Below are 21,661 nucleotides of genomic sequence, written 5' to 3'. Positions count from 1 at the left end.
CAGTAGGGAAAGGCAGTGAGGGGCAACCAGGCTGGCAGAGGGGGGAAGTGAGGGGTGACCAGGCCAGCAGGGGGGGCAGTTGGGAGCGACCAGACCGGCGGGGGGGGGGGGGGTAGTTGGGGGCGACCAGGCCAGTAGGGAAAGGCAGTGAGGGGCAACCAGGCTGGCAGAGGGGGGAAGTGAGGGGTGACCAGGCCAGCAGGGGGGGCAGTTGGGAGTGACCAGGCCGGCGGGGGGGGGGGGGGAGGGCGCAGTGAGGGGCAACCAGGTCAGCAGGGGGGGCAGTTGGGCAAGACCAGACTGGCAGGGGGAGCAGAAAGGGCAACCAGGCCGGTGGGGGGGGAGAGGGGTGACCAGGCCGGCGGGGGGGGGGGGGGGCAATGAGGGGCAACCAGGTCAGCGAGCGGGGGGGCAGTTGGGGGCAACCAGGCCAACAGGGGGGCAGTTATGGCTGATCAGGCAGGCAGCAGAGAGGGGGCAGTGAGGGGCAACCAGGCCAGCAGGGGGGGAAGTTGGGAATGACCAGGCCGGCTGGGGGGCAGTTGGGGGTGACCAGGCCGGCGGAGGGGGGGGGGGGCAGGTGGTGGCAACCAGGCTGGTGGGGGGGGTAGTTGGGGCAATCAGGCCTGCAGGGGGGGGGGACAGTTAGGGGCAATCAGGCCGGCTGGGGGGGCAGTTTGGGGCAACCAGGCCGGCAGGGGGGGCAGTTGGGGGCAACCAGGCCAGCAGGGGGTCAGTTAGGGGCGATCAGGCAGGCAGGTAGGTGAGCAGTTAGAAGCCAACAGTCCCGGATTGTGAGAGGGATATCCGACTGCTAATTCTAAACCGGCAGTTGGACATCCCCCAAGGGGTCCCGGATTGGAGAGGGTGCAGGCTGGGCTGATCCCCAAGCACTAATTTTGTGCACCGGGCCTCTAGTCCTATATAATAAAAGCCTAATATGCTAAGTGTCCAACCGTTCATTTGACCGTTTCACTAGTTGCTATTATGTGCACTGACCACCAGGGGGCAGACGCTCCGACTGGTAGGTTAGCTTGCTGCTGGGGTCCGGCCAATCGGGACTGGGTGAGACGGGCCAGACACACCCTGGAGCCCTCCCGTGGTCCCTCCCCGGCCTCTAAAATATTTCTTCTAATTAATTTCCTTTCAATGTGCACAAATCCGTGCACCAGGGCTCTAGTTGCATTATAAAGAAGAGCTAGCACTGCAATGATAATGCCATCTCAATACATTTCTCAAAAACAAGATAAAACACAAAGCATATAAACAAAAAAAAAAAGACAAACATGCTATTTAAAGTGTTTGAAATGTTTTTAAGCCCATACATGAAGTGCTACATGGTAGTTTTAAAGCTCAAATTAAATGAACCTCATTAAAGAGGTAAAGCAAAATAAATTTTATCTGACTGGAAAAGATACCAGCATTCAATATAATAAATCCATTCCTTCCCAACCATTATAAACCCCAAAATCAAATATAAGCGACGAAGAGTTACTTTGGCTAAGAAGATTGCAGCATCCATGACAGCTTTGATATGGCGAAGCCATCCTGAGCTCTCCAAACCAGAGTAGAAATCATTGACAGAAAGCCCTTTGGTACCATTAACTAAAAAGGGGGGAAAAAAACATTTCAATTAGAATGGGCTAGCCTCCTCTTCTCCTATTCAAGATTATCTCTAGATGAGTAAATTGGGGAAGAAGAGAAGAGGACAAAATAAATAGGCAAGACTCTTTATAAATGAAAAGATGCTATTAGAAATTCAATGACAGATTCTTTTGTTACATTTTGCTGTCATTCCTTGTGGTTAAAAAAAAGCACTCCTATTTCATTTTTTAAAATTTTGCAGTGTTTAATTAAAAAGTCTGATATTTTAATTTTTTAAATTCCATACCATGACTAGAAAGATACCTTAATATTTAAATGGAACATTATCATAAATTAGTCTAAACTGCATTGACTCATCAAGAATATCTAACAATAGCCCTAACCGTTTTGGCTCAGTGGATAGAGCGTAGGCCTGCAGACTGAAGGGTCCCAGGTTCGATTCCGGTCAAGGGCATGTACCGCTATGTGGGGACATCCCCAGTTGGGGTTGTGCAGGAGGCAGCTGATCGTTGTTTCTCTCTCATCGATGTTTCTAACTCTCTATCCCTCTCCCTTCCTCTCTGTTAAAAAATCAATAAAATGTATTTTTTTAAAAAAAGAGTATCTAACAATAGTAATCTATACTAATAAAAGGGTAATATGCTAATTAGACCAGACGTCTTCCGGACAAAGCCACAGTGGCGGGGGCCAAGGCAGAGGACATTAGGAGTTATCAGGCCGGTAGGGGATAGCAGTTAGGGGTGATCAGGCCAGCAGGGAAGGGCAGTTAGGGGCAATCAGGTTGGCAAGGGAGGGCAGTTAGGGGCGATCAGGCTGGCAGGGGAGGCAGTTAGGGGCAATCAGGCCAGCAGGAAAGGGCAGTTAGGGGCAATCAGGCCGGCAGGGGAGGGCAGTTAGGGGGCAATCAGGCCAGCAGGGGAGGGCAGTTAGGGGGGGATCAGGCTGGCAGGAAAGCAGTTAGGGGGTGATCAGACCAGCAGGGGAGCAGTTAGGGGGCTATCAGACAGGCAGGGGAGCAGTTAGGGGGCAATCAGGCCAGCAGGCAGAGGCAGTTAGGGGCGATCTGGCAGGCAGGCAGGCTAGCGGTTAGGAGCCAGTGGTCCCGGATTGCGAGAGGGATGTCCGACTGCTGGTTTAGGCCCGATCCCGAACCGGCAGTCGGACATCCCCCAAGGGTTCCCAGATTGGAGAGGGTGCAAGTCAGGCTCAGGGACACCCCCGTGCACGAATTTCGTGCATCAGGCCTCTAGTTTTTTTTAAAAAACCATTAGCATTGTACTATCTAATACAGTAGCTACTACCCAAATATGGCTATTGAATACCTGAAATGTAGGTAGTCCAAACTGAGACGTACTGAAAGTATAAATTGTCTAAGACTTAAAGGCAAAAATGTAAATCATCACAAATTTTTTTATACTGATTACATGTTTAACATGTTTTTAATATATTAGGTTAGGTATATTATTAAAATTAATTTCAACTGTTTCTTATTACATTTTTAAATGTGACTACTAGAAAATTTCAAAGTACATAATTTAACATTTTTAATGTTTGACTAGCATATTTCTATGGAACAAGGCTGACTAGAAGGTAAGCAATAATCATACCTTCCAATAACTTCTGAAGGCTGGACCGCATGACATGAATATTTTCAATTCCAACAAACTGAAATCTAATATTAGAATAATTGTCTTCATTTTCATAACCTTTTCCAGCTGCTCTGTTGGCTATTGCATTCAGCTAAAAATTTAAATTTTAGAAATTTAGACAAATTGCTTTTATCTTATAACTTATCAAAATATCATTAAAACACTAACTAAACTATATTTTAGCTAGCAGACAATTTAAAGGAATTCACCACAATTAAATATACTACCATTTTTTAACAAGCAAAAATCTCGCCCTGGCCTGTGTGGCTCAGTTGGTTGAGCGTCGTCCTGTGCACCAAAAGGTTGCTGGTTCGATTCCCAGTCAGGGCACATGCCCATAATGCAGGTCCGATCCTGGGGCAGGGTGTGTATGGGAGGCAATCGATGTCTTTCTCTCACATTGATCTCTCTCTCTCTCTCTTCCTTCCTCTCTCCAATAAAAACATATAAAAAATAAGTAAAAGTCTCACATGTTAATAATAGCAATGAAGGATACTATAAAGAAACAACGTGATTGCTATATAATTGAAAGGTCAAACAAGAAGTTCCCCACAAATAATTCATGAAACTAATTCACTTAGGTCTTCAGGTGTTCATAAATATTTCAAAATCTAAAACTAGAAAGATCTCCTATCTGAATCCTAAATGATTCAGAGAGAAGCAGAGCTGGGTAGTTTTTATTTTTCAGAAAGAGCCTATGAGATTCAATTCAGAACAAGCCACAGGGATCCTGAAATTCAGATCTGAAATATACATGAGATTATTTTAGGTCCTCCATATTAGAGACTGCTAGAGGCCCACACACTATATGAAATGCATATAATCCATTAGCTTGATACAGCTCTAATAAATGGTTCCAAAGAAATTGGTCCTTTATGGAAAAAAACAGACTGCCAGTAGCCCCATGACCTTCAGTGTTTAGATCAATGCATTAAGATTTGCCATGTTTAATTCTTTGAGACTAGGATTTCATATAGCATATTATTAAAATTTACTAAATATTCTTATGTACTTGGATGAAACAGAACCTAAATTTTAGGAAGAAATAGTAGCTTATCATTCATTGGATTGAGGTTGGCAACAAGTACAGTTAAATTATATTTAATGACTCACTGGTTACTCAGCACCTATGATCACTAGGGTTAATAATTAGATATTTAAAATGTTCTACATTATTACTACTTGAGTTTAACTGGTAAAACAAAACAATCAAAGAAAGATATATTTTCTCTGTAGAAGTCAGTTATACAATTAAGACATATTAGGTCCTAAGAAACAAATTGCCCTCAGACCTTATATTCAAAAAGTCTTGTATTACAATCATCTTTTATATCTAATAGCACCCTAAAAATAGTTCTAACCAATTAATCCACCCAGATTATACAAGGAAGTACAATTTTTCTTATAAGAGATAATACCAACACTCTTGACTTCTAAGAAAGTCTTTTCCTTTTAACAAAATAAAATATTACCAAAGTATCAGTTTCTAATTTTTGATACTCCTTAATTTACTCAATTAATCTTATCATATGTTTTCTCCATTATCTTTTGTAAGACTGCATAATGATGAGAATTACTTCTAAAACAGCTACCATTCCTTTCAAAAAGGCTGTCTATAATTGTGGTCTATATGGCTCACTCGCTTTTTCTCATCGCTTTCTCTTATTTTTTCATCATTCCAGATTTTTGAAGAAATCCTCACTATAATTCTGCCAATGTCCTTTTGTGTAGCCCACCAGCTCTGCTTGCGATGCTATAATAAAAATTAAAAGTAATGTTAGCTATTACCATTACAGATTTTAATTATTGTAGTTTCAGGATCCTATATGAATTGGCTATTTAACTGTTTATAAAAAAGAAAAAATGGATTGTGACATTTGATAAAAATTTAACCTTACACAATGGATGGCAATAGAACAATTATTTCCTGTTCACTATTTATGATCCTCTAGTTCAATGTTTCCCAAATTAACTCACTATGTATTTTATGTATTTTTTTGCATATTTCAAATTTAGGTCCATTAATACACAGTGTTTTGCCAATTGAAATTCTAATAGAATTGCTAACTTTTCACAATACACAAACTATTTAGTATTTCTTCACAGTAACACAATACTTTTACACCATCAATAGTCATATATATATTTAGGAAAGCTGAAAATAAGAAATCACCATCTGGGTTACTGGGAAATTAGTCTCCTAAGTTAGTATCCTTTAAAAAATTAATTTCCTTAGTATCATTACCCTTGGTTAATTTAAAACAAGGATTCAGTATGTTAAATAAGGACAAATTAATCAACTCTCATTAATTAAAGTAACAAAGATAATTGAACTATCAGACTGTACTGTATTCAAGGCACATACTTTAGGCCTGGTATCCATGACATACATATAGCGATTGGCTGGATTGGCTTTACTAATGGCTTGAAGCAAATGTTCATCTTCCAGACACCTGGCACTGAATCCTGACAGTGGTTGACTACATCGACAAATGGCAGCCTAATTTTAAAAAGACAGAAAACAGATTATGCAAAAATATCTAAAGAACATGTCTTATAAAATGCTTAAAAGAAAAAAAAAAGTTAAAATCAAATGTACTATCTGTTAGGACAATTACAAGGCATTAACACTGAAATCTTATTTGAATTAAATATTATTTCAACATCTTGGTGTTACTTAATTTTTCCCAATATTCTAAGAAATCTAAATGCCTCATTACCTAGTTAGGGGAAAAAAAAATACCTTGGGTCCTTAGAAGCAACACCTGGTCGTATCTCTATCACCTATCTGAAGATAACTTGCCTTCTATGCCCTAGATTATAAGATACTTTCAACTCAAGTTCAAGTAAGAGATCGGTCAATAAGTTCAGAACCGGATTTTTTTAAATAGCAAGCAACATTCAAACTTTTACTTTCTAAAGGTTTGTGGGTCTCTAATTAGAAATCAGCAATCTACACTAATAAAAGAGAAAGATGCAAACTGACCATACCTCCGCCACACCCACAAGCCAATCAGGAGTAAGTATGCAAATTAACCTGAAAAGCTGGCAGTGGCCCCGCCCCCCAGCAACTCTGAGCCTGTGGGAGTTGGAGAAGTCGGGTGCCAGCGCCTGAGGCTGGCTGCGGCCAGGGAGACCAAGAAGCCGCCTGCCCCATGATCCCAGGCCGCAGAAGCCGCCTGCCCCACTCCTGGAGGAGACGGAGAAACTGGGTGCCAGCGCCTGAGGCTGGCTGCAGCCCGGGAGATAAAGAAGCCGCCTGCCCTGTGATCCCAGGCCACAGCCAGCCGGAGATGTCTCCCACACTGCATCCTAGGGAAGACAGAGAAGCCACCCGCCTGCAGTCCAGGTGCCACCACCTGCGGCTGGCTACAGCCTGGTAGACAGAGAAGCTGCCGACCCCACGGTCCCGGGCACCAGTACCTGCGGCTGGCTGTGGCCTGGGAAACGGAGAAGCCTCCCACCCCACAGTGCCGGGTGCCAGCACTTGTGGGCAGGTGCGAAGCCACCTGCCCACCATCCCCTGCAGCTGCAGCTGGCCTGGGCACCTATGGCTGACCAGAGGGAGGGAAGCCCGGATCCCAGATGCCTGTAGTTGGCTGGAGGAGGGAATCCTGGGTCCCGGGTGCGGGGCTGAGGCAGAGGTGGTTAGGGGCAATCAAGCCAGCAGGGGAGCAGTTAGGGATGATCAGGCTGGTAGGCAGAAGCAGTTAGGGGCAATCAGGCAGGCAGGCGAGCGGTTAGGAGCCAGCAGTTCTGGATTGTGAGAGGGATGTCCGACTGCCAGTTATCCCCCGAGGGGTCCCAGATTGGAGAGGGTGCAGGCTGGGCTGAGGGACACCCTTTCCTCTCCCCCCCACCCTCCCCCCACCCCCACGCACAAATTTCATGCACCGGGCCTCTAGTCTCTATATAAAATGAGACATAAAATGAGTTTTAAATCAAATTTGGGTTAAAATACAGTCAATCTAAGAGGGCAAAAATATCTATAAGAAATAGTGAATGTTGGATTATATATTTACTGTTGTTTAAAGTCTTAAAAGAAAAACACCTCACAAAGGATTGTCTTATTAAATGTTTTCCAGACCTACTTCCTAATTTGTTAAGCTGGGCATTGAATGTCTATTTTTAGCCCAGATTTCTAATTAAAAATGTACATACAAACATGGGTGTGTCAAACAAAAGTCATAACTAGTCCTAACTCCCTATGATTTTGTTATGAAAAGTAGATTAGGAACTTTTGTTTAAAGTTTTATTTATTATCTATGGCTCCCTTCTAAAACCCACCTTGAATTTCTAATAAAGAAATTTAATATGTATAAAACCAAAAGGTCAAAGAAAATGGGAAGAGGCAAAGGTAGAGTAGAAATGTCAATAAAAATTGGGGAAATGAATGCAGATTGATTATAACCGATTTACCAGAGCAAAGAAATATGTTAAATCATTATGAGTCAATAAGAAACAGGTATTTTGAACAGCAAAACCCCGGCAAGCTCAGGATTTGGTACCTCTGAAAGCCTGAGTACAGGTAAAACTGAAAACAACAGGACTGGCTGAACGTCTATATATGATCTAGTTAACAATCCCAGATGTTCCCTCACCCTGAAGAAAAAGTTTATTCTATGAAGAGGATTAACCTGAAGACTCTGGGCTATAGGAACAGCTGTAGTTGGGGATGAAGCCCTGCATCCCCCAAAGACAGGAGGATTAAGTAAAGCCTACATAACAAAATGTGAGGTCTTCCCATGCCTCTTCCCATACTTGGATCCAGACTAAACCACACACATATTGGGACAAACATTACAAGAGAAAGAAGAATCCAAAGATAACGATCATTCATGTATACAAACTTCTAAACAGCTTTGTAGTACCTCACTCTTAAATATGAGAGGCAGGCCAAGAATCAGATATCTGAAAAATATAAAAAACTAACAAACAAAAAAACACAAAATAAACAGAAAGAAAAAAAAAGAAACTAAACCAAAAGATAACTAATGTGAGGGCACAATTCTTTTTTAAAAATCCTTAGCATCTTTAGGGAAGTAAGTTCATCACATCCATGAATAGAAAACCATCTAGAAAATTCAGAAAACAAGAAACAGTTCTTGGATTTTTAAAACACAGCAGCCCGGCCAGTGTGTTTTAGCATCGACCTATGAACCAGAAGTCACAGTTTGATTCCCAGTCAGGGCACATGCCCAGGTTCCAGGCTCTATCCCCAGTGGGGGGGATGCAGGAGGCCAGCAGGTCAGTGATTCTCTCTCATCACTGATGTTTCTATCTCCCCCTCTCTCTTCCTCTCTGAAATCAATAAAAATATATATATTTTAAAAACACTATAGCAAAACAAAACAAAACAGATCTAAGCGCTGAATTGGAGGTGAGGTTCAGGAAATCTTCCCCACTACCCTGAACCTTGTGGTGAGACTTACAGACATGTCCAAGCATAGAATATTGGAGAGAAAATGAAGAAAAATGGAGGTTTATGCTAGGAAGCCCACTTGTCAAGGAATACTCACAAAAGTACAAAGAAAATTAATAAAAGAGAGGAAGTTAACAAAGAAACAAAGAAACAACTTCCCAAAACTGAGACCTGAATTTCCAGGTAGAATTTAAAACAAGCCAAGGGACATAACTGTGAAATTTTAGAACACTGCAGAAAAAGAAAAATTTAAAAGCTTCCTGAGGGAAAAAAAATCAGGTCACAAAAAACTGGGAGTCAGAAACGGCATCCAAATACTCAACTTAACCAGCTGTAAGATATAGGAAAAGTGATTTATCCTTTCTGAACCAGTTCCCCCATTTGAAAGTTATAGGTAATTAGCAGAGCCTATTTTATCAAGTCACTAGGAGGATTTCATGCATATAAAGCATTTAACATATAGTACCTCCTGGCCTACTGTTACAGGATACAAAGGTTTTACTGTCTTGTCAATCCCTATCTCAGTATAAAGATGCCTCCTCTGACTCTTCATGTTGCAAAATCCTTCCAATTTGAAGAGCTTACTATTAAATGGGAGCCTGAAATATCCTTGATTCTCTCCCTTTTCTCAATAGTTGGTTTGTCAAAACTATTTTGTTTCCCCCAATACAAGCAGGATCAAAAGATAACCACAGGCAAGGAAGAGAATTTACCTAATCCCATTATTTTCAAGTCGCTACTAGAAGGAAGGAAAGAATAGAGGTGGTGGAGGGGGAAGATACATGACAAGTACAAAAGTTTCTGTATTTCAGGGTAATTTTGTTTTACAACACAAAAAATATCATTAGTGAAAAGCCAGCACTTCTCTATCAGCAATTATAATAATGACATCTTAATATAAAAATGAGCATTGTTTTGGATACTAAAACCTGAAAAGGATTATACTACACTAGAGGCCCGGTGCACAAAAATTCGTGCACTCGGGGGGCGAGGGGGGAGTCCCCTCAGCCCAGCCTGCACCCTCTCAGGTAGGGTCCCTAGGCCTGGCCTGAGATCAGGGCCTATCGGGGCTTTCCTTCTCTGGGCTGCAGGCAGCTGGACCCACCCCCGCTGCTGCCCCCACTACCCTGCCACCCATGGCCTCCCTCTGCAGGCGAAAGGCTGGGGTGCAATGGCTTGGCTGGCCTGGGCCTCCCTCTTTCTTTGCTGGGGGACAGGGCCAGCCCTGGGAGGGGCTGTCTGCCTACCTGATCACCCCTAACCACTGGTCTGCCTACCTCAGTGGTCGGCAAACTGCGGCTCGCGAGCCACGGTTTGCCACTCTGTTGACTAATGAGTTTGCCTACCACTGGACTAGCCTAAATGTTACCGTGTAGTTGGAAGCTGTGAGGATTAGGCAATTGTGGCATATTGTGTGCAAAGAGGTAAAGGGTAGAATATGACAGTGGTCAGCAAACTCATTAGTCAACAGAGTGGCAAACCACGGCTCGCGAGCCACGGTTTGCTGACCACTGGCCTACCTGATCACCCCTAACCACTCTGCCTGCCTGCCTGATTGCCCCTAACCACTTGCTTGGGGGTGGGGCCAGCCCGGCAAGGGGCCGTCTGCCTACCTGATCTCCCCTAACCACTTGCCTGTCTACCTGATCACCCCTAACTGCTGGTCTGCCTACCTGATCACCCCTAACCACTCTGCCTGCCTGCCTGATTGCCCCTATCTGCTTGCTTGGGGGTGGGGCCAGCACTGACTTCCAGTTGGTCAGCCTCTGGTCATTACTGGTAGTTACATATATATTAGGGTTTTTATATATTAGGATTGGTAAAATGAAAAGGAAAGTTGCCTACCTCCTTATTTTGATGATAGTAGGAAAGAACTGGAAATCTTCCCTTGCTCCGGAACTTAGAACTACCAACAATTATTGGTTTGCTTGCTATTCGGGGAACATAAAGTTCTCTTGGATAAGTTTCACAAATCTGTAAAAATCAAAACATAACCATGAGGTTAAAAACCATCTTTATAAAACTTTAAAACTTAGTAATGCAAGAACAGCAATACAGAGACAACTTGCTATTACACTTTCTGACTCTCTGGTACTAACATTTTCTGAATTTCCCCAGAAGGTTGCTAAGTTACCTTGTATTCTCGGTTGGCATCAGACAACTGCCAGTTTGAATTTGGCACGCCCATTCTCTTATATTCCTCAGCAAGATCAATAAGCTCCCAACCTCGCAATCGTTCAGAATCATTTTGTTTGGGGTTATAAGAGAATGCATAGAGATCTTCGTATTTTGCTAGAGTATACAAAATGCATAAATGTTAAAATGCAACTTATAGGACTTAATAAATGACAAATAAAAGTAATTTTCAGCTTTACCCCTCCATTTTTCTTTAAATTCTTCAAAAAGATGGCTAATACCAGAACATATTTGAACTTAATTTTTCTCAGTTCTTTGATGCAAATGATTATACCTAAAGGCATAAGTATATCAATCTGAGATTCAATTTATATCATCAGTAAAAGCTAGTAAATAATAGTTAGCCTTACACATTGCTCTACTGCAATGTTTCCTTTTCTTAAAAGTAAAATTTTAAAGACACACATAAATTCCTACCCACCACTTTTCCCAAATGAGATATAAAGACTAATGCTATAATGAAAAATTAGAGGTGCCACATAGAACATGAAATTGTCTATATATTCCTATAGTACAGTTTGACCAAACATGGCAAAGGTTGCACAGAGATCCAGAGAACACTTATTTCTAAACAATCATAAGCCCCTGAAGTCGTAAGATTTGACTTGGAACAACAGGATGTTACAGGCTTTATGTGTTAGGATAAAAGAGTGAATGAAAATCTGCTCTTAGACCACTGCAAACCAGGTGTCAAACAAAGTAACATCTAGAAATTAATGTGTTTTGTCTCCCTGGAGATATCTATGTAATTCAAGTTATGCTGGGAAAAGGAAGCCGCCAGATCCCTAACACATAGTAGTGATAAGATTCCTTTTTAGGGCCTAAATCTCTCTCACTCCTATCTCTACTAAAGTAGGATTTACCCTCTCTTTTCCTTCTGTTCATCTCCCTATATTCCACTCTAGTCAATTAGATATATTAGTCCCATGCTATCAGAAGAGCCTGACCTTCCTTAACTTTTCCTTTAGTGATCGATTTCCAAGACACTCCCCTTGGCAATGGGATTCTTTAAAAAACAAACAAACAAAAACACAAAGGCTATACTACTGGCTATCAATAGACTTCTAAAACATTAATATAAATCTATAGTTTTTTAAGTAAGTACTACAAATGCTTCATTTTGTCCTTACTATTACCCCTTCTTTGGAAACCATTATTACAACTCAGATCAGAAGTTTCTAAATACTTTTAGGTCAAATTTTTTAGAAGAGTGCACAAGAATTCGACTCAAGAACAACTTAGTAAGCCCAGCCAGTGTGGCTCAGTGGTTGACCGTCGAACTATGAACCAGGAGGTCATGGTTCAATTCCTGGTCATAACACATGCCCGAGTTGCAGGCTCGATCCCCAGTAGGGGGCATGTAGGAGGCAGCAGATTGATGATGCTTCTCTCTCATTGATGCTTCTACTTCTCTATTCCTCTCCCTTCCTCTCTAAAAAATCAATAAAAACATATTTTTTTAAAAAGAGTAACTTAAACTATAAAATGGCAATAATGAGATACTAAATAAAGTACCTTGGATAATCAATCTCAAAATTTAGCAAGCTTTGGTCTCTAAGAACAGTACCTTGTTTTGACAGTTGTAGCAAAGAGTTGTAAATATCATGGCAATCTCTTTCTCTGGGAACAATGAAATGCACAATCCTGAAGTTCTTGCACTGAATGACAAGTGGGCATCCAGAAGTCGTCAAAGCCAGTTTCTCCACTGAGCCAATATGATGATGCAAAATCTACAACATGAAAAAATATTTGATCATCATTATAAAAAGCACTAAGTATCTTATTCTCTTCCACAGTGCAAAAATGTTAGAAATGTCCTGTCCAAATAAAGTCTCAAATGTTATACACTACAAACCCACACTTAAAAATTTTAAATGACAATGCCCAAGCCAGAAATGTGCCCTGATCACTCCACATATTCACACATCATTAAATCCCAAGAACTGCATCCCCTAAATATCTCTATAACCCGTCTACTTCTCTCCATCTCCACTATAACTCCCCTAATTGCAATGTTTCCATTATTTCTCACATAAATTACTATAACTATCATCCTAAATGCTCTCTTCATATCCTACTCTTGAATCCCCCAATCCGTTTTCTACAAAGCAGACAATTAACCATTAAAAACTAAATCAAAAAAAAAAAAAAATGGCAAAGCTATCTAGCTGTTATTTCCCACTTCTCCCACCCTGCTTAGCTTCTGAGATCAGACAAGAGCGGGCACATTCAGGTGGTATGACTATAGACTTTCCCACTGCTCTAGCCTCATTTCAAGTCCCTTCCCCAACATCGTTAAGTTCTAATGACAACAGCCTTCTTTGGCTCCTCAGATGAACCAAGGTCCTCTATATACACTCTTGAGTTGCTCCTACTAACTGCGATATTGTAGCTCTCTACCTCTTCACCTAGGAACTTCTAGTATTATTTCTGGTGTCCGCTTAAAACTCATCACCAAGCCCTCGCCAGTTTGGCTCAGGAGTTAGAGCATGGGCCATGGACTGAAGAGTCTGGGGTTCAATTCTGGTCAAAAACAAAACAAAACAAAACCTCACCACCGAGAAGTACGTATAGCCTCATAATCACCATGGCCCTTCCCTAGTAAGTTAGGTCCTCTCCATTTTCTTATCAAATATCAACCTAAATTCTTCCTTTCATAGCACTTAGTACATTTGTAATTTGTTATGTAGTAATGTTTATTTCTCTACTTAGATTTTAGAAACTTCACCTAAGAAGCAAAACTATAGCTAAGTTGAGCACCATTATATTTCTAGCACCTAACACAGTACTTGGAACATTATAATGACTATCTTCAAACAAAAAAACATTCCAAGTGATATATATATTTCACATTCATATTTAAATTTGAGCTGGAAATATAGGTGTCCTTGTTGATACTTCTCCATCACAAATACTCACTGAATGAATGAATAGAAAGTCCTACTAGAAAGACAGAACTTGATGGTATTTGAAACGTAATTATTATATCTACCTATTACCTAACATATTCTGTGCTACTAAAAAAGATTTTCCTTTGCTCAATAGCATTCCTACTAATTTAAAATATATATGGAAAATAAAAGAGCTTAAAATTGTAGCAGGTTTTTGGATGATAAAACTCAATCCTGGCAAGAAATCAAATCATCCCAAATTAGTCTAAAAATTTAACATAAATTCCAACCTGCTTTTTTGGGTAGTATGTGTGTGGGAGGAAAGAAAGGGTGAGATATGGATGATTATTTATATATCATATAATTCGTGCACGGGGGGTCGGGGGGGTGTCCCTCAGCCCAGCCTGCACCCTCTCCAATCTGGGATCCTTCTCACAATCCGGGACTGCTGGCTCCTAACCACTCACCTGACTGCCTACCTGATTGACCCTAACCGCTTCTGCCTGCTAGCCTGATCACCCCTAACTGCTCCCCTGCCGACCTGATTGACACCTAATTGCTCCCCTGCCGGCCTGATCACCCCAACTGCCCTCCCCTGCTGGCCTGATGGCCTCCAACCGCCCTCCCCTGCCAGCCTGATGGCCCCCAACTGCCCTCCCCTGCCAGCCTGGTCGCCCCTAACTGCCCTCCCCTGCCAGCCTGGTATTCCCCAACTACCCTCTGCTGCAGGCCTGGTCGCCCCCAACTGCCCTCTCCTGCCTACCTGATCACCCACAACTGCCCTCCCCTGCCAGCCATCTTGTGGTGGCCATCTTGTGATGACGTGAGGGCGTCGCGCAAGGGCGCAAGGGCCACCTGGCCTTTATTAGTATAGATAATTTTATATGCTACTATTATTAATTTTTAAAACTTTAGATATTAAGTCTAAAGGTCACATGCAAGATTAAATGCATAAAATAATCAAGAAAAGCTGGAAGAGGAAGAGGAAGAGGAAGAGGAAGAGGAAGAGGAAGAGGAAGAGGAAGAAGAAGAAGAAGAAGAAGAAGAAGAAGAAGAAGAAGAAGAAGAAGAAGAAGAAGGAGAAGAAGGAGGAGAAAGAAAAGCTTCACGGAGAACCAAGTTTGTAGCGTAAACACAGTACTTACTGCGTCCCACAACCACATCAAAATTATACCTAAAATACAAAACAACCATCATTCAGAACTGCCTGAAATCATCCTGAATGCAAGTCCTACAACTAGGAAGTAAAGAAGAAAGCATATAAAGACTGATAGGAGGGTGGAGGCACGGAACAAGTGGGCCCGACACCCATGTGTGGCGTTTGTTGTTTTTTTTAATTGGGATGGATATCTCAGCTGTAGAGGCCTTCCGTGAGGAGTAAAGTGTTCCAGCTCCAAATCAGACACCTCAGCCCAGGCTTCCAGTGCCAGGATGAAAAGTCCCCAACTTTGGGCTATAAAACCAGCAGGGATTGTGGCTGAGTGACAGGGAGGCTGCTGGAGACCCAGGTCTGGCTGGCATATGGACTTACTCAGACTCGTTCCCTCTGAGCTCCAACGCTGGGGTGGTGATTTGGAGAGATCCAGAGACATATGCACAGGAACTGGATTACTTGGCATCAGAGTAAGAACTCAGGGGTAGCTTTCTCCCAGACAGAGTTGCTCAAAGGATTCATTATTCCTATGCTGAGACCTCCTCCATCGCAGAGCTGACTGGCAGCCATATCTGAGTCTCCATCAACCTGACTCACACTGTTCGATAGCCCTGGTGATTCCCTGAGACCCTGGCCCATCTAATTTGCAGTCCCACCCAAGCTGTTTGCAGCGGCTTTTCCATATGAATGGCCTGTCCTGACTCAGGCTTCAGACTTTCCTAAAATCTCTCAAAGCAGCAGCAGCTGGCGTCAGCGTGCCCCACACCTATCAGTAAGAGGCCCAAGACCTGGCACCAGCAGCTTGGTCTCACCTGAACCCTTCCAAGCGCAACATAAGTAGCAGCCACCTGAAGATCTCTCTGTAGCTCCTGCCAGGTGGCCTCAGGCAGTAGCTGACTTTGCATCTCCCAGGAGACCCCAGAGCCAGTACACATGGTGGACAGCTTCAGACTATACCAGATTACAACATCCATGAGTGACACACTCCAGGGACAGACTCAGTGAGCACCAGAGCCCCACTGAAGTAAGTCCTGCTCCATAGGGGTATCTCCTGCACAGCAGTTCTCCCACTGTAGTTGCAGCTGGTCCTCACAGCCAATTGGCCTGGAGTTCATTTCCTCCCAGTGACCCAAATAGCAATTAAGGCTCAACTACAACAAGACTGTGCACCCAGGGGCACACTGAGAGTGCCCTGCTCAGGTGACTGGGAAGACTGAGCCACTGGACCCTACAGACCCTACAGGACACCTACTACACAAGGCCACTCTACCAATTCCAGGAGACATAGCAGCTCTACCTTATACATAGAAACAAATGCAGGGAAGCAGTCAAAATGCTGAGACAAAGAAACATGTCACAAATGAAAGAATAGAAAAAAATCTCCAGAAAAAGAACTAAATGAAATGGAAGCAAACAAACTACTAGATACAGAATTCAAAACAATGGTTAAAAGGATGCTCAAAATCTTAATAAGAGCTTCAAGGAACTTAGTGAGAATTTCAAGGCTCTTAGTGAGATTCTCAAAGACCTGAAAAAAGACCAGTCGGAAAGTAAGCATACACTTACTGAAATAAAGAATAATTTACAGGGATTCAACAGCTAAGTACAGGATGCTGAGCATCAAAATCAACGATTTGGAATATAAATAAGCAAAAAAACACCCAATCAGAAGAGCAAAAAGAAAATGAATCCAAAAAATATGAAGATAGTATATGGAGCCTCTGGGAAAACTTCAAGCATACCAATATTCACATTATGGGAGTGCCAGAATGAAAAAAGACAGAGCGAGATATTGAAAACCTACTTGAAGAAATGACAGAAAACTTCCCCTACCTGGATAAAAAAATAGACTTACAAGTCCAGGAAGCGCAGGGAGTCCCAAACAAGAGGAATCCAAAGAGGCCCACACCAATACACAGCATAATTAAAATGACATAGCTTAAAGACAAAGAGAGAATCTTAAAATCAGCAAGAGAAAAACAGCTAGTTACCTACAAGGAGTGCCTATACAACTGTCAGCTGATTTCTCAACAGAAACTTTGCAGGCCAGAGGGAAAGGCAAGAAATATTCAGAGAGATGAATAGCAAGGACCCACAACCAAGATTATTCTACCCAGCAAAGCTATCATTTAGAACCAAAGGTCAGATAAAGAGCTTCACAGACAAGAAAAAGCTAAAGGAGTTCATCACCACCAAACCAGTATTATATAAAATGTTGAAGAGTATTCTTTAAGAGGAAGAAGAATAAAAAATAAATAAATAAAAATAAAAAATAAAATGGCAATAAATAAATATCTATCAATAATTGAATCTAAAAATCAAAATAAACAAACAAGGAATCTAATGAACAAAATAAACTGAATAAAATAGAATCAAATGCATGGAAACAGGAACAGACATGAATCTCAGAGGGAAGGAGGGAGAGGGGGCAGGAAGAGATTAACCAAAGAACTTATATGCATATATGCATTACCTACGGACACAGACAAAATGGTGGTAAAGGCCTGGGGTGGGGTGGGAACTGGGTGAAGGGTGGCAGTCGGGGGAAAAAAGGGAGACAGATATAATACTCTCAACAATAACAACTTGGGGAACAAATAAATAAATGGGGAAAAAAAGAAAAGCTTGAAAAAGAAGACTAATATGAGCAAAAGTCCTATGGTAATTAAAAATTTATATAACAGATTACACATATTACACATATGTAACTCATATTTGTGGCTGAGATTTAGCACTATGAACATCTATATTATCAGACCTGTGCCAAGTTATTCAATATGATCTAATTAATAGTAACTCTAAGTAGAGAATAAGGGACAATAAACCATTGTAATATTATATCACTACTAGAGGCCCAGTGCACGAAATTCGTGCATGGGTGGGGACCCTAGGCTTGGCCAGCAATCAGGGCCTAGGGGGGCCATCTTGCCCAGTCCCAATCAGGGCCGGGCCGGCCAGGCCTGCCAACTGGTGGAGGAACAGGAAGAGGGACCGCGGAGGTGTGCCGGCTGGGAAAGGAGGGACCAGGGGAGGTTGGCTGGCCATGGGAGTTGGCTGTAGTAGTGCACTGACCACCAGGGGGCAGCTCCTGCATTGAGTGTCTGCCCCTGGTCATCAGTGCATGTCATAGCAAGTGGTCGACTGCTTGTTCCGGTCATTCGGTCCTAATGGTCACTTGGGCTTTTATATCTATACTAATAAAAGAGTAACATGCTAATTGACCATACCTTCATGACGCCCACCAGCCAATCAGGAATGAGTATGTAAATTAAAACCCAACAAAGATGGAAGGTTAATTTGCATACACAGGCACCGAGCGGCCAGGGGCGTTCCACACCACCCCAGTCACTCCAGGCCTCTGGGCAGTGTGGGAAGGCAGAAAGGCGGCTCCGGGCCAGAGCAAAAAGGCAGCTCCGGCCACAGCGAAGGCGGTGCCAGCAGCCAGGGGAAGGAAGGCCCATTCTTGCACAATCTTTGTGCATCGGGCCTCTAGTATATATATAAGATTATAATTCCAATTAAGACCCCAAATTATTTGCAGGAAAAGAATGATGATGGGACCTGGCTCTGCCACTAACTAGTTATGTGATCTTGAAAAACTAATCATCTGTAAAATGAAAATAAAATAAAAATTTAAAGTAAGGCTCCTCCTAGATCTGTTCATTTCTATGGATCTAGTATACAAAATAGACTTCATTCAGGAGAGATTATGGAAATACTAGAGGCCCAGTGCATGAAATTCGTGCATGGGAGCGGGGGGTGTCCCTCAGCCCAGCCTGCACCCTCTCCAATCTGGGACCCCTCGAGGGATGTCCGACTGCTGGCTCCCAACTGCTTGCCTGCCTGTCTTCCTGATTGCCCCTAACCGCTTCTGCCTGCCAGCCTGATCATCCCCTCACCACTCCCCTGCCAGCCTGATTGATGCCTAACTGCTCCCCTGCCAGCCTGTTTGCCCCTAACTGCCCTCCCCTGCAGGCCTGGTCCCCCCCAACTGCTCTCCCCTGCAGGCCTGGGTCCCCTGCAACTGCCCTCCCCTGCAGGCTTGGTCACCCCCAACTGCTCTCCCCTGCAGGCCTGGGTCCCTCCCAACTGCCTTTCCCTGCAGGCCTGGTCGCCCCCAACTTCCCTCCTCTTCTGGCTTGGTCACCCCTAACTGCCCTCCCTTGCAGGCCTGGTCCCTCCCAACTGCCCTCCCTTGCAGGCCTGGTCCCTCCCAACTGCCCTCCCTTGCTGGCCATCTTGTGGTGACCATCTTGTGTCCACATGGGGGCAGGATCTTTGACCACATGGGGGCAGCCATCTTGTGTGTTAGAGTGATGGTCAATTTGCATATTACTCTTTTATTAGATAGGATACTGATAAGAAAGCATTTCAAAGACAACAGCAGGAGTGAAGGGAACAATGTGGCTATCTTTTAGCTGCCCCCAAAACTACATTCCCAACATTTGAAAGAAACTCTATGAGAAACTTCCATTTGTACTCTAGGAGATGAATAACATACAGAGAATATATTAAGGTAAGCAGACAAATACAGGGTAGACAGAATGGATGAGAATATGACTAATGATTTTATAAGGCCCTGGTAGAGGAAACTCCTGGTCAAACACTGGATAGGCAAGAAATCCAGAGCCTCTAGGGAATACAACTTCTCCAAGATCAACATCTCAGATAAGTATCTTAACTTAATTATTGCAATCACTTATCAATTGGATAGCCTTCCTAGGGAAATCAAAAGAGTATAATCAAGGAGAGACATCAAGACATATTAAAAGCTACAGTCAATAAAACAGTGTGCTTTTGGTACAGTGTAATCAATATACCAAAAGAACAGAATAGAGAGCTCAAAAGCAGGTCCTCTCTTTATTTATGACAGAGTTGATACTACACATTAATGGAACAAAACAATCAATAAATGGTGCCAGTTATGCGTAAATAAAATAAAAATGAATCCCTATGTCATATCATCCACCAAAATATTTTTCAGATATATTAAAAAATTATACTAAGAATACACAACATTAGCTTTTAGAAAATATAGGAGAATCTATATGACCTTAACATAGGGAAGGATTACTTGTCACAAAACAGCATAAACCATAAATTTAACCATAAAAGAAAAAATGAAAATTTATTACACTAAAATTTTAAAGTTTAAAAGACATACAGATACACACAAGACAAGCCATACACTGGGAGAAGTTATCTACAACATATATATGACAAAACATTAAAAACTGGAACTTTTGCAAAATAAATAACAGGACAAACAATCCAACAGAAAAAAATAAAAGGAAATCTAAAGACAAAATATCAGAAAGGGTAACTTCCTTGTAATCAAAAAATTAAAATCACAACTGCACATCCACCAGATAGGCAAAAATTTTTAATTTGACTATCAATGTTGCTGAGGATAGTGAACAATGTATCACACTATACTGAGAATATGATGAAACAACCATTTTGGAAAGGTGAATATTCACTTATCTAAGGAAGGTTGAATATTCACTTATCTCAGTAATTTTACTCTTAGGCAAATATTCCAGAGAAACCCTGGCACAGTGTATACCTTACCTCATTGTTTGTACTAGCAATAAATAAATAAAATACCGTAACAGCAATTTGTTATAAATATACTGTGGAACATGACATTTGATCTATTAGCATGTACCTATATTATTTAGATTTTTTTAATTAAAAGGAACAGTAGGTCTTTTATATATTTATGTAGATAATAAGAGTCTTTCTGATATTCTACAAAAAAAATTCCACATTCCATATTATATCAGTTTTATTAAGAGGGAGGGTAGAAGTGATTAGGTGACTGAAAATTTTTTGGTTGAGATTGGTAACCAATAATTAAAATTTTTTGTACACATTCAAAATAAAACACAGCAATAGACTAAGACCATTATTATAATTATAGTAATAGAGGTCCTGCTTACCCATGTTTCTTTCTGCTGAGAGTCTATAAATAATAGATGTGTGGCCGTAAGATATAGTGTTCCTGTTAATGACTTGTTGTTGGTACTGAATCGGTCAAGTAATTTCACTTGCTCAACCTAGAAAAGAAAAAAAATGTTACTTCTCGTTTCAAAAGTAGTATAAATTCTTTTTCTGTTGTCCCAGGATTTAAATGTACCGTTTTCAAATTTTTTCTTCCTTCTGTTAAAAAACATGAGTTTACTTAATATTGAATGTTAAATTTCATACACCCTGGGAAATATATAAGCCACAAATAACATAGGTACTATTTACAGTTATAAATATAACCAAGAGAGAAGAACCCTGTAAAAAAGTATTAACACAGATATTAAGGAAAACAGAAAGGAGGGGTGTGTTATAAATAAGCAAAAACGGTTTTTGTAGCCAAGAGTCAATATATTTTACTTAAAGTTGGCAGGTAAAGTAATAAATATAATAAGGTTATTTTATAGAATTATGGAAGTAAATTACCCCAGAAAAAAATAAATCAGGAAACAGTTAAATGGTTGCAAACTCCAACTTATTCTCCTCACCGCTTCACCGGGGACATTGTTTTGTGTTCATCTCAGTGCTACTGTTCTCCCTTCCTACAATAGTCTCTTCTGCTTAACTACTAGTAAATATAAACAAAGTATTCTTCAAAGCTCACTGATGCCCTGTCTCCAACAAGAATCCTTCTCAGAATATTAATTACTTAATGTCTTAGCTTTATATTTCTTTGTGGCTCTGAATTCCCTAGCATAGATTATGTCATATTCTGCTT

The 21,661-nt window shown here is 41.6% G+C and overlaps 1 protein-coding gene across 6 annotated transcripts in view; it reads right to left on the bottom strand.

Moving 5' to 3' along the window:
• Nucleotides 1–21,661, bottom strand: part of MTMR6 (myotubularin related protein 6) — a 44,477-nt gene that overhangs the window by 13,893 nt on the left and 8,923 nt on the right. For 3 of the 6 annotated variants that reach the window (XM_080659294.1, XM_080659296.1, XM_080659298.1), the window contains exons 2-8: nucleotides 20,859–20,975; nucleotides 12,440–12,602; nucleotides 10,811–10,968; nucleotides 10,522–10,650; nucleotides 5,620–5,754; nucleotides 3,213–3,345; nucleotides 1,496–1,605 (exon numbers count right to left, since the gene is read on the bottom strand). In XM_080659294.1, the coding sequence (XP_080515420.1) occupies nucleotides 1,496–1,605; nucleotides 3,213–3,345; nucleotides 5,620–5,754; nucleotides 10,522–10,650; nucleotides 10,811–10,968; nucleotides 12,440–12,602; nucleotides 20,859–20,975 (945 nt within the window). Of the gene's footprint in view, nucleotides 1–1,495; nucleotides 1,606–2,927; nucleotides 2,982–3,212; nucleotides 3,346–4,893; nucleotides 5,008–5,619; nucleotides 5,755–10,521; nucleotides 10,651–10,810; nucleotides 10,969–12,439; nucleotides 12,603–20,858; nucleotides 20,976–21,661 lie in introns of all 6 variants that reach the window. The other 3 variants (XM_080659293.1, XM_080659295.1, XM_080659297.1) reach the window with 2 other exon arrangements.

Source organism: Plecotus auritus (genome assembly GCF_963455305.1).
Source record: "Plecotus auritus genome assembly, chromosome: 3".
Classification (NCBI taxonomy): domain Eukaryota; kingdom Metazoa; phylum Chordata; class Mammalia; order Chiroptera; family Vespertilionidae; genus Plecotus; species Plecotus auritus.
The sequence above is the reverse complement of the archived record's forward strand: the minus strand, read 5'-3'. Positions and strand labels throughout refer to the sequence as shown.